The sequence below is a fragment of the Akebia trifoliata genome, chromosome 5 (genome assembly GCF_017979445.1).
Source record: "Akebia trifoliata isolate Shusen 1 chromosome 5, ASM1797944v1, whole genome shotgun sequence".
Classification (NCBI taxonomy): Eukaryota; Viridiplantae; Streptophyta; class Magnoliopsida; order Ranunculales; family Lardizabalaceae; genus Akebia; species Akebia trifoliata.
Window position 1 is genome coordinate 31,941,416 of NC_141379.1, and position 13,622 is coordinate 31,955,037.

The 13,622-nt window shown below is 34.3% G+C and overlaps 2 protein-coding genes across 2 annotated transcripts; one reads left to right on the plus strand and one right to left on the minus strand.

Moving 5' to 3' along the window:
* Window positions 1-1,460: 1,460 nt before the first annotated feature.
* LOC147402238 (acireductone dioxygenase 2) lies at window positions 1,461-7,354 on the minus strand. Its single transcript, XM_086443838.1, has 7 exons — window positions 7,204-7,354; window positions 5,502-5,613; window positions 5,319-5,413; window positions 5,118-5,232; window positions 4,899-5,023; window positions 2,004-2,074; window positions 1,461-1,882 (listed from the first exon to the last, which is right to left on the minus strand). Exons 1-7 carry the CDS (start codon window positions 7,219-7,221, stop codon window positions 1,816-1,818), a joined length of 603 nt encoding a protein of 200 aa, XP_086299964.1. The 5' UTR covers window positions 7,222-7,354; the 3' UTR covers window positions 1,461-1,815.
* A 3,228-nt stretch (window positions 7,355-10,582) lies between these two features.
* On the plus strand, window positions 10,583-11,833 carry EMB3114 (Mitochondrial transcription termination factor family protein). The gene has a single exon (XM_086443839.1). It carries the CDS (start codon window positions 10,715-10,717, stop codon window positions 11,717-11,719), a length of 1,005 nt encoding a protein of 334 aa, XP_086299965.1. The 5' UTR covers window positions 10,583-10,714; the 3' UTR covers window positions 11,720-11,833.
* Window positions 11,834-13,622: the final 1,789 nt, after the last annotated feature.

Here is a 13,622-nt window from a genome sequence, read left to right on the forward strand (position 1 = left end):
TCAATCTTTTAGCTCATTGATTCGATTTTTGTTTACAATTTTGAAAAAAAAAATTGATTGATTTGGATCAGTTATCGATTCAAGAAATCCTAGAACTTTTGAATTGAGAACTGAACCAAATTTATTATATATATATATGGGGACGGTTCAACAGCCCTAAAGTTTGCCAAGTTTGGTGCCAAACATTTTTCAAAATATGAGTTAGAAGCTTTGGAATGAGCTGATTTTTTGTGAGGATGATCTCTATGATGAGGAGATCATCCTCACCAAAAATCAGCCTATTCCAAAACTTCTAACCCCATCAAAAGTGATTTACAAAAATTGGACGGTCCACGATTCTTCAACTTGTAAACTAGGGTTAGAAGTTTCAAAATGAGCTGATTTTTTGTGAGGATGATCTCTTCACCGTAGAGATCATCCTCACAAAAAATCAGCTTATTCCAAAACTTCTAACCCCATCAAAAGTGATTTACAAAAAATGTTTGACACCAAACTAGGCAAACTTTAGGGCTGCCGAACCGCTCCCAATATATATACATTTCTTCAACAAATAAAATGAAATATAACAAAAAAGAACTCTCACTATTTGTTTTTTGTATTCTAACAAATTTAGTCACCAAGTTAAGTGATTCAAAATCCAAATGGCATGGCCCTAACCATCTGTTGAATTTCAATTTTGAAAAAATCACTCATTCTAGTTGATAATTGAGATCATAGAGATATTAATATTATATTACCAATGTCATTCTCTTTATTGTGCCTTTAACTGAAATCATTGACAGTCGTGAATTTTTTAACCATAAGATTTGATAATTGGTGTCTTGATATCTATAGTTAAGAGACCCGAGATTTGGACCGAACTAAAGTTGATTTGTGTTAGTTCGATTCGATTCTAAAGGGTAGTCGCTTCGATTCTGATTTCAAATTTGTAGAACCGATCAAGTTAGATTCAATTCCATTTTTGCCCCCAAATCGAATCATGTGCACCCCTACTAACCAATACATTTTGCACCTTCAGGCCTTGACTCTTGATGAGTTGAGTCCTGAAATTCAAGTTGTGGAGTCACCAATCATCACAGCACCTCAATTTGATTTCAAAAACATATACTAAATTTAAAATCCCATCCCGAAGCATAGCCTTGTTCAGAAGAAGAACAATCAAGACAGTCTCAACTGAACACATTCCAAAACAATGGCTTATATATCGCCACACCACCAACTTCAATATATGACAGAAACTAATGATTGGAAAGAAAAAAAAAAAAAACGATTTTGAAACAAATGAGAGAGTGGGGAGGGTGGTAATCCAATACAAACCATTAACCAGCACTCCATTTCTTTTTCAATCTTTCATTTAAATAACCAGATCCTTTAGTATTCGAAAAAGCTTCTCACACAATAGTAATCTAACAGAAAAAAAAAGAAAATAGGGTGTGATCATTAAAAAGAAGAAAGGTCAATGACACCCAAAATCCATATTTTATTTCATTTTTCGGTGTATTAGAAAGAACAATTGGTTCCTAAAAAATCTCACATTTTTTAGCACCAGAACATCATAAACCAGCCAGATCACATACACAACAATGACAAGCAGTGCTAGTCATCAAACGTTTAGCTCCAAAGAAAGTTCTAAAAAAAAAAACATAAAACACACAGCAGTTGATGACATTTTATTTGGACATGTTTTTATCAGTCACTATCAATAGCAATAGAGCCTCTACAACAGCAGACACCAAGCCATACAAACTCAGTATAAACTAGTTTTTGTATAAGAGTACATATTATTCAAGCCACGTTAGCTTATGAAAACAGCTTTCATGCTGCAGCATTAACAGGATGGTTGGCGACTTCTTTCTTCACGAAAGTATCAAGATACTCCTTCCTGAAAAAGTAAACTTCTATGAGTAAAAGAAGCAAACACCTATAATCCAGAATCGTCACAAATGGGAAGTAGAACCCTCTATGAAAGAGATTGCAAAGACTGAGGGCCGGAGGACCATTACCTGGCAGGAAGATCATCATGAGGACGATTGAACGGAGTCCACACTGGATCACCCACAAACAGTCGCATTGCCTGCACACCATACAACACTTCCTTAAGGCGAGTGCACACGGACACAAACATGCAAGAACAGATATTAAGATGGAAAGGAAATATATATATATATAGGGGACGGTTCAGCAGCCCTAAAGTTTGCCAAGTTTGGTGCCAAACATTTTTCAAAATATGGGTTAGAAGCTTTGGAATGAGCTGATTTTTTGTGAGGATGATCTCTATGATGAGGAGATCATCCTCACCAAAAATCAGCCTATTCCAAAACTTCTAACCTCATCAAAAGTGATTTACAAAAATTGGACGGTCCACGATTCTTCAACTTGTAAACTAGGGTTAGAAGTTTCAAAATGAGCTGATTTTTTGTGAGGATGATCTCTTCACCGTAGAGATCATCCTCACAAAAAATCAGCCTATTCCAAAACTTCTAACCCCATCAAAAGTGATTTACAAAAAATGTTTGGCACCAAACTTGGCAAACTTTAGGGCTGCCGAACTGCTCCCATATATATATATATATATATATATATATATGGGTCAGGTTCAAGGGCCATGTGAGAAAACATGTAAGAAAACTTTCGGCGGTAAATAAAAATTTAAAATATGGGTTATAAATTTTAGATTGAGCTGATTTTTTGTGAGGATGATCTCTATGATGGGAAGATCATCCAAAAAAAAAAATCAGCCCAATCTGAAACTTCTAACCCCATTAAAAGTGATTTAGAATGTGGACCGTCGATTTTTTTTCAATTTTTATCACTAATTTGTAAATCACTTTTGATGGATTTAGAGGTTTCTGATTGAGCTGATTTTTTGTGAGGATGATCTTCTCATCATAGTGACCATCCTTGCAAAAAATCAGCTCAATCCAAAACCTCTAACCCTTATTTTGAAAAACGAAAGTTTTCTTACATGTTTTCTCACATGGCCCTTGAACCTGACCCTATATATATATATATATATATATAATATATATATATATATAGGGTCCCGTTCAGCACCCTAAGCTTTACCACACATTTTAACAAACGTGTTTTGTCTTACATGGGTTAGAAGTTTTGGAATGGGTTGATTTTTGGTGAAGATGATCTCTATGGTGAGGAGATCATCCTCACCAAAAATCAGCTTATTCCAAAACTTCTAACCTCATCAAAAATGGTTTACAAAAAATGGACGGTCCACGATTTTTCAACGTGTAAACATGGGGCTAAACATTTCAGAATGGGCTGATTTTTGGGGAGGATGATCTTCTAATCATAGAGATCATCCTCACCAAAAATCAGCCCATTCCAAAACTTCTAACCCATGTAGGACAAAAAACGTTTGTTAAAGTGTGTGGTAAAACTTAGGGTGCTGAACATTTCCCATATATATATATATATATATATATATAGGGTCAGGATCAAGGGACATATAAAAAAACATATGTAAAAACCAATGTAACATTAATAAATTTTCAAAATATGGGTTAGAAGTTTCGGATTGAGCTGATTTTTTGGGAGGATGATCTCTATGATGGGAAGATCATCCGGAAAAAAAATCAGTCCAATCTGAAACGTCTAACCCCATTAAAAGTGATTTAGAATGTGGACCGTCGATTTTTTGTCAATAATTTGTAAATCACTTTTGATGGATTTAGAAGTTTCAGATTGAGCTGATTTTTTGTGAGGATGATCTTCTCATCAGAGTGACCATCCTCGCAAAAAATCAGCTCAATACAAAACCTCTAACCCATATTTTGAAAAACCATTGTTTTTTACATATGTCCCTTGAACCGCCCCCCCCTATATATATATATATATATATCTTCTTTTTGATACGGTACAAAGAAGAAATGAATGGAGGTTGAAGACATAATACTCCCCAATATGGTCCAAGTCTGGAGGTGCCACTTACTAAGTGGGTTAAAATCTGTAAGCCTTGATACCATAACTGGGGTTCAAAACCTACCAATCACGTTTGCCTAGAAAAGAAAAATATGTTTATGGTTCAAGTCCATGGAAGCAAATAGTAAGAAGAGCTCGGTCAAGGTGTGAAGAGAATGTAGTTGTAGGAATCTAGAGCTACAAAGACTTATTAACAAAGTTAGTGCTGGAGGAGGAAAAGCTCTCTCTATGAGGAAAACACTGTTTGCGATTTGTTGGGGTATTTGGAAGGAAAGTAATGGGCGGTGCTTTTAAAAGGGAAAGAAGCAAATGCAGACACGGACACAGTGTCTTTTCGATCCTTTGTAGCTTGTTCTTTTGGTGTAAGGTGTACAATGAGTTCAGGGGCATCATTCTTAACAATTTCGTGGGTAGAGATGGGAGCAGGTTTGTAGAATTGCTGTGTCGTAGTTGTTGTTTCTGTTTTTTTATAGTTCTCAATTTGTCATCTCGACCACTTTATCAATAAAATTGCTTGCTCATATATACATGAAGAACACCGACTGGTTGAAGTAGCCCTAAGGTGTCCTGTTCCTTTGATCGAATCCAGCTGTTGCTTTCAGTGTCAATCCCTTTATTATACCCATATTTTCTCATACAGTACTCTGCTGAATTGCAATCAACGGCCCACCATTATCCTTTACGAATTTCATAGCCACTTCTAAAAGACAACCAAAATACCCAAAAAGGATTTAAGACAAATTTGTTCTCATTGTGTAAGAATAAGACTATAAGAGGACAGGTGGGTAACCCAGCAGTCTACCAAGAAACCACCAATCACAATGTGAATTTCTCCCCCATTTGTGCTTTACCATTTATTTGATAAAACATGGATTACTATTTTATCCTCAGTCATACACAATAGTTCCATGTACATAGTTTATTGTAAAAATTAATAAAATCAATCACAAACAACATACCTTAATGTAGTTGCTGCTATCTAGAGTAAAACGGTGATAAATCCCCGCAGGTAAGACAATCATTCCTCCTTTCTTCACCCATACACGAATCCAGCCATCATTTTCATCCCGCACATCAAAATATCCTTTGCCACAAAATTGAAACCAATCAAATAACTAGAAATGGATGGAACATGAGTATTAACAACTCAAAACCAGATCAGTAACTAGTAGTCTTACCGCTGCCCGCCACACAGTAGCGAATTTCCTCATCAGTGTGAAGATGTTCTTCAAAAAAGTTTTTTATCTTCTCCTCATAATTTGGCAGCTTCTCTGGGCACACCTCACAGAAGTCCTATATTTTAAAACTTAATTCTGTTATGTAGTTCAATCACATATGGTGTAACACAGAAATCTGGTTATCAAATATGTAAAACAAACCATATAAGAGTAGCCCCGGGCTTCTCGAATCTTCTTCAATTCCTCATCAGTTTCATAGTTATCCGCATCTAAACGCCAGCTGAGCACTCCTAGCTCTGCAATGTTTACATAATTTCTCTTGATGAGTTAATTTAGAGCTTCAAATACCATTGTTTGGTAACATAATAACATGGAGATGCATACCAGCAAGTCGGTCCAAAGTCAAGAATTCCTTGGGCTCACGGTGATGGGGAAGCCTCTGGTCTTCATCGCTATCATCCATGTACCATGCCTGTATGACTTCCTCCCTACCGTCCTGTAAGAAATAAAAGAAATCAATATACACTACATAATTGTACATTTTTTTTTTGCTAAATTATGTCAGTAAGGCCTTGCTTGGTATGCTGCAAATCTTTTGCAATTTCAAATAATTTTCTGAAATCAATTTTACTGGTGCTTGGTTACACAATGCAAATGATTGGCATAGATCAACTAAATTCTTAAGAAATTTTAGCAAATGATTAGTGGCACAAAAAGTACTGCAAATTATTCACAAAATCACAATAAAAATTTTTACTGCAAAGATCTATCACAAAAAAAAAAAAAAGATTCGCAAGAGATTTTTCAATGGTTACCAAGGAACAGTAAATCCTTCATCGCAAACTACTTCCATTGCAAATCATTTGGAAATGTAGATGATTTCTAGTGTACCAAGCAGAGCCTAAGTTGATAAAATTCATGTGGATATTCTACTTGTTTTCCCAAAACTTATACATCGTTAATTAATCTAATCAATGATGTATATCAAAATCATGTACAAATTCTTCCTCTTTTCTCAAAACTTCTCCATCCGTTAATTGATCAATGATGAGCACCACCAAATCTTTTAATAAAAATAGGAGATATTATGTAGAGTCAACAGTTACGATTATTTTGCCTTCTCTATTAATAAATAAGGTTGGAATCTTGTAAGCATGGTTTTAAAACTCGATTTCACTTCTCATCTCATCCATGCCAAATACCGAGTCGTCTCAGACAAGTTTTCCGATATGTTTGAGACGTATCTTTCAAAAAAATGAAAAATGAAGTTTAGTATCTCGTCCATGACTGATACCGAGACAACTCAGGCTATACGTCTCGGACAATCTAGTTGTCACTCATGGTTTCAAAACTAGTCCGAGAAATATTGCCCAAGTCATCTCAGTATTGCCCAGCTACAGGACGGACAGACGGACATGTTTTTTGGGTTTTGTGGAATCTCGTGAGACAAACGATACATCTGAGACATCCAAGACGATCAAGATATATCAGTTTTCACCTCCAAATCGATTTTTCCTCTTCTCAACCAAGTGAACTAGAGAACAAAGGGGTTTGCTATATAAAAAAAAAATCATCTTCCTTCTCTAAATCAGGACAAAATCGAAGAGGGTTTACAGATTTTTTAAATGGTTTAAAACCATTGTCTCATTCCCGAACGAGACTAGATGACTTGCCCGAGACAACTCGTTATCGGGAATGGACGAGACGGGACGTGAAACCGAGTTTTAAAATTAATTGAAGGATTCTCGGGCAAAATTTGAGGACGGATGTGAAGATATAATCAGATCTGGAATAAATATGATGGGACTGTTAATTTCCCGTCATCACATATCAACAGAAAAGGGGAACTAATCGAAATTATTTCGATTCAGATTCAGATGATTCTCAATCTGGTCTAGGGTTTAAGGTTTTTTGAATTCTAGGGTTTAGGGTTTTTTGAAGCAGGGTTACGGGTTCACAGCATCGATCAGGGGAAAAAAAAAAACAAGGCCAAATGTTCGCTATGTTGCGCAGAAGAGAGAGATAAGAGTCAAATTTTCGCTATTGTGCGCAGAATAGGGAGAGAGAGAGAGAGAGAGAGACTAACCTGGCATGAGGACCCCATCTTCGTCTCCAAATAATGGCTGTATTTCTTTGTAATCGTTATTCGTTAGGCGTTGAGGCAACGCCAGAGGCCTTTAAATAGAGGAGATAGGTAAGACCGTAAGAGTCGAGAAAACATGGATTCCTGATGACGTCATCGCTTACTTAGAAAAAAGACAATGTTGGATTGACTGTTTTTTGCACACGGAACGATGGATATTTTCTCGAGATACGAATTAAAAGCATGTAGCGCAGTCAAAAATACAGAAAAAATTTAAATAAATAAAAGAAATTCAAAATCTTATTCCTATTCTAATTTTTCTCACTTTTTAATCCGTAATTTTTTTAACATTTTATAAAATAATAATGCAGATTTCTAAGACATCTTGATATATTTCTTGTACACAGATGTATAAATAAAAAATAATAGATAAAAGAATGATTTTACCAAAAATTTACGATTTTATTCATAAAATTTACACAATGTCGAATCTCATCACTGGAATATATTATAGCGTCGAGGCTCAATAGTATCTAATGTCGAATATCAACGAAATTGTCTAATAGAAAATTTTCAACTTGTAGTAAAATCTCTCATATCCAACATGTATACACACACAAAAAACCATTGATTTTTCTTCTAAAATCATTCATCTTCAACCTATCAAGTAAAGTAGCAAACCCAACTCTTAACTCTTTAATCTCTATTAAAAAAACCTTGATTTCAAAGTAAAAAAATCAAGATTTTATTTATTTATTCATTATTGATGGAGAGAGAAACTCATTTTCTTGAGTTTGGAGAGAAGAAAAGTTGAAATGCATAAAACATGTTAAAGAGAAATATTTTATTATTTTATTTTTTCAATTTGATCAGATATTATCGGATCGAATGTATCAACATCCGAATCCGTTTCCAAAAATCATTCGAATATTAAATAAATATCTAAATCCAAAAGTTTTGGATACAAATTCAAATTTTCAACTATCTACTGACATGCCTAACAGGATCGTAAATCAATTTCCTCAAGATATTCATAACCATAAATCTTTTTTCTTGTGTATCCCGATGCAAATGATCTATGGTTACGTGATGAGAGTGTAGGGAGGCGTCATATTATCACGACTCTATATTTTATCATGTTGGACCCCTGTAGAATGAGGATACGATTGTTCTATAGTTGATTCAATAACTTATAAGATTGAAATCGGATTCTTATTGAAATCTAAATTCTCATTTCAAAGTCAAAGTTATCAAATTTAATTCGATTCAATGATAACCCTACTCATAATCATATTAAAAAACAATTCACAAAGTGTTGGTATTAGATGCTATGCTTATTGCTTCCATTTTTTTCACAAATATTTTTTATTTTTAAAAAATAATTATTTTTAAATATAAATAATTAAAGACAAAATTAACTATTCTTAAAAAATATATATATATAACCAATGACTAAGAGGTGAGAATATTCCCAGGGATTCTTAATGAATCCATGGAACACATGTAATATTCAATTCGTATGACACGCGTTTTGCATCCCTTCAATGTTTGTCATTGTTCATGAATGGTCAAACATTTGAAAGTCAAAATTTCAAAGATAAATGTTTTGAGCAAAAGTGATAGTATATATGATTGTTGAATCTAAGTATGTTATCCTAATAATATTATTTATATGAATTTTGTTGACTTTAGAAATATGATTCAAAATCTTAATCGTATAAACACAAAATCTAATAGGTTAGATTTTACGTGTATCTCAATAATACATATCTCAAAGATAATTTTTAAATATATATTTGAGCCGTATTTCTTAAGTCAAGAGAATCCAACCCTATTTTTTATTTTTATATATATATATATATATATTACATTTTAACTTATGAGTTAAAAGTTTTGTGTTTGAAAATATAATAAAAAATAAAACTGGGATGGCTGCAATAAAATAGCCTGATTGTAAAATAACCTATATTTTGATATAAATGGATTGGATATTATAAGTATACAATCACAATTATAAATACATAACATCTATCCTCAGAATAAAACATGTATCTTAATGATTTGTCACATTTCTCTAAAATAAATCCCAAAAATTGGATTTTGTATTTTAACAATCAAAGTCATACATTCACATGAGTCCACATAACTGACCTATATTATTGAGAATATAACTCCACCCAGGCTCTTCTATCAATTAGGTTGAGTTTGGGCTAGTCCGCCGAAGTTACAACCCTCCTTTTGGGTGGCTTCTAACTTATCCAATCGCGTGTTGGGGAACTTTTGTGAAATTGGAGGGCTAGTATCATAGGCAATGGGAAAAGATAGTAATATAGATAATAATAATAAAATAAAAATAATTCAAGTCAATGATCATAAAATCATTGATCAGGCAAACAAATAAAATACACCAGGTGTCATTTTATTATTAGTTTGGGATCATTAAAATTACAGTTATAGTCTCTCTCAAATATTGAGAAAAACTATTGGCACACCAACTTTTACTTATAACACACCTTTTAAAATTGAGAATTAGATCATTATTCCAATGTTGTAAGTTAAATTTGAAATCCCGAGGGGGTCTCCTTGATGGCAATTTCGAACTGATAAGTAGTTAATGCCTGTAGGCCGTGAGTTCGATACCCAGTATGAGCACTAATTCATCGGGATCACCTACAAGGGTGCACCCTTACTTACCTGATGTGTGTGATGTGCGGGTGTTGCACATACCCCAAGACTACTCCTTGGACAAGGGCGTGATCTATGGATTGTGCAATGCCCAGATACTGTTCAGATCCGTTGTCTATAGGGATATCCGATTATCAAAATAAATAAATAAATTGGTGTGCCAATAAATTACAATTATAATCCCCCGAGGTGAATCTCCATTTCATGTGTTGAATGTGACAAATTTTAAAGTTTGATACAATGTTCATTTTAATTCTCAAGACATGTTTTTACAGTAAATTCATTACTTCTATAATCTACGAACTCATGATTTTGTTATTTTTTATATCAATGAATTCATAGATAAAAATACCAGCAATTATGTCATACTAGTGATATCAATGGTAATTTATCAACGAATTCAAATTCATTGATTATAAAAGTGACGAATTCGCTGGGAAAACATGTATGAGAATTAAAACACACTCTACCTAAACTGGAATTTTGACATAAGTTGTGCATGTTTTGGGGAAAATCCATATAACATCTCTCAAATATTGAGAAAATCTATTGGCACACCAACTTTTACTTTTAACACATCTTTAAAAATTAGATCATTGTTCAAGCATTATAAGTAAATTTTGGTGTGCCAATAAAAGCTATCCTAATATTTTAATCACCAAAATACCCTCATCTGTCATCACCCAATCTTTCTGGAAGTTCAGATTCTCAATTTCTTCCTTACTCCCATATCTCCACTCTTCCAAGCCTTATCCGTTTAAAAAACGGTACTTTTTTTTTTTTGGTTTTTGGAAAAAATAACTCAAACCAGAAAGAGAACTCAGAAACCATGGAAGAAACCATACATTTCTACTGCAACAATGGCTTTCGAACCCTCCCAATTCGCTACACCCCTTCACACTACATTCATCTTTCCTCAATTTCCCCCACAAAATCCCCCCATTTTCGCTCTCTCTCCTCCAAAACCTCAATCTCTCTCCCCCAAAAGCCCTCCAAAACCGCCAAATCACCTCCTCTACCTCGAAACCCCCAATCAGGAAAATTCGTAGAGAAACTAATTTACTTGGAATCAATCGGAATCGATCTCTTCTCCCCCTTTCATAATTACCCTCAAATCATCTCCACATCTCTCGAAGACATCAAATCCACCGTTGATTTCATGCATTCCTTGGGATTCACTTCACCAGAGTTCTCTCGGATCTGTGGAATGTGTCCGGAGATTCTCAACTCTAGGGTTTCGGATATTGTTCCGGTCTTCACATTTCTTCTACGAGAAGTAAACGTAAAGAGCTCCGATTTACGGAGAATCATAAATAGACGGCCGAGATTGCTTGTTTCCGATGTCGAAAAGCGACTTCGTCCAACACTCTACTTCTTACAGAGATTGGGGATCTCAGAGGTTGATAGATACACTTTTTTGTTATCTTGCAGTGTGGAGGAGAAATTCATTCCAAGAATCGAATATTTGGAGAAAATCGGATTCTCATATCGAGACACTGTTTCAATGGTGAGGAGATTTCCTCAGTTGTTCTGTTACAGTATTAAAGACAATTTCAAGCCGAAATTTGATTATTTTGTGGTGGAAATGGGGAGAGATTTGAAGGAATTAAAAGAATTTCCACAATACTTTTCGTTTAGTTTGCAGAACAGAATTAAGCCAAGACATCAATTATGTGTGGATAAAGGTGTTTGCTTTCCTCTCTCAGTAATGTTAAAGATGAACGAAAAACAATTTCGACGAAGATTGGAGGTATGTTGTAGTTCTTCACCTCCATTAAAAAGTTCCCCATTGTGGTATACAAATGTAGATAATTATTCAACTTTAATAAGTTAATTTGTGTTGTTGTTGTTGTTGTTGATGTATCATGTATGTATGTTTAACTGGAAATGTAAAGGTTTTTAGGTTTGAAGATTGAGATGCAAATACATATTCAGAATTTTATGTTAATTTGTATGTGTTTTCTGTGACTCTTATTAGAATTAGAGCATTTAGTTTATTAGTATAAGATTTCATTAGAAGAAGAAAAAAACAATGGAAACAAGGATGAAGAACCTAAACTGTGTTTCACCTCGTCGATACCCACATAATCTTACATGAAAGTGAAATCTTCGAAAAGAAAATCATAAAATTCTTTAAAAACTTCGCACCCAAAGAACAATAATCCAATAAGATTATGATGGCCTTGCTCTACTGAAGGTCCCTACTAGCAATAACAAAAGACATGGTTTTGGACCAATGTTGTTAAATAACATATGCAACCATGTACGACTAACACGTGTTGTTCACATATGCGATTTTGCACATCGCATGTGCTGTAAAAAAATAATTCTGACCATTGGACAGTATGCCATCGCACACAAAAATATGCTATCACATATGCTGTAATTTTTTTTATTTATTTATGACCATTGGACACTATGCCATTGCATATTTGTCAGATAGCATATTTTTGAATATATGATGGTAGCATATGCGACCGTATTTGACAACATTATTTTGGACAGAACGGGATGGAGGAACATGATTCGTTTAGCTGACCCCAAATCTTTGGAATAAGGCTTTGTTGTTGTCGAAAGGTGTAGAGACACAGGCATGATTCATGCTCAAATGTGTTCAGTGTAGTTAGCATAAACAGTCTGGGCATTAACTTCCTACATTTCTTGGAAGGTAGTGAGGAACATTTATACATACCACCATGTCAGCACAGTGTTGTAGGAAGTCAGTGTAGAATGGCTTATCAAAATATGTTTTGATAAGTATAATTTTATTGAATAAAAGAAGGGAGGATTAAAAGAGAATGCTATTAGACCTGAGCGATTGAAATCCTTCTTGAATGTTGCATTCATATTGGTACTTGGGGCTGAATATAATTAAGATGGTTGGGTTTGAAATAATCACTCTTTTGCCACGTCTTAAGTTTGAAGTTTGGAAACTAGAAATCAGACTTCAGAAGTTTCATCCATCATCCCCCATCGTTGGTTCAAAACTTCTGAATTTTGATCATGAAGTCTGAAATTTGAAACGAAACAACTGGAAATAAAGTTTATGAAGTTTGAATTTAAAGGTGGATCACCTCCATTCAGACTTCAAAAGTGTTACCAAACACACAGTTAAAGGTGCTTCATTTGATGTCTCGGTAATCTTTTGAATAGCACTTTTGTGGACCAATCTAAAGGTGAACTTTAGTTGAGAATGATCACGCACTTCTAGTTCATTCATATTATTCATGGTCCCACAAAGATCAATTCTTTGATTTCCTACGACCAAGTTAACTCGAATCTTGATTGTAGGACCGAAAGATAATAAGTATATTTTGTTCAAATTCGTGAGGGAACATATAAATCGATATTTTGATTAATAGGTTGGTTATATACTCGCAAAGGTTAGATTAAATAACCAACGAACTAATTAAAATTTTTATGGTCGGATTCTTGTTCATTTGTTTAATGATCCCCCAAAACTCATTTTTTAACCTCCTAAAATCAGGTCCAATGGTTGCCTTTGTGTCCATTCGGTAATAGAGTGGAATTGGAGAAAAGTCCTCCCACTTGACCATTTGGTTTTTGAAACATCTAAACCGTTGGAATATATTCACAATATTTGGGAAAGGTATGGCAAAAAATTAGATTTGAAAAACCCAAAACTCTTGGATTCAACTAGTCGCATGCGCATGAAAAAAATGATGATGGAACTCATGCATCTTTGATTCTAGAATTTTGGACTTTGATTTTATTTT

Coding starts and splice junctions, on each gene's coding strand:
- EMB3114 (XM_086443839.1), top strand. CDS start 10,715: ATGGAAGAAACCATACATTTCTACTGCAACAATGGCTTTCGAACCCTC.
- LOC147402238 (XM_086443838.1), bottom strand. Junction 2,075..4,898: donor ATAGCAGCAACTACATTAAG/GTATGTTGTTTG, acceptor TATGGTGTGCAG/GCAATGCGACTGTTTGTGGG. Junction 1,883..2,003: donor CATGATGATCTTCCTGCCAG/GTAATGGTCCTC, acceptor TTACTTTTTCAG/GAAGGAGTATCTTGATACTT.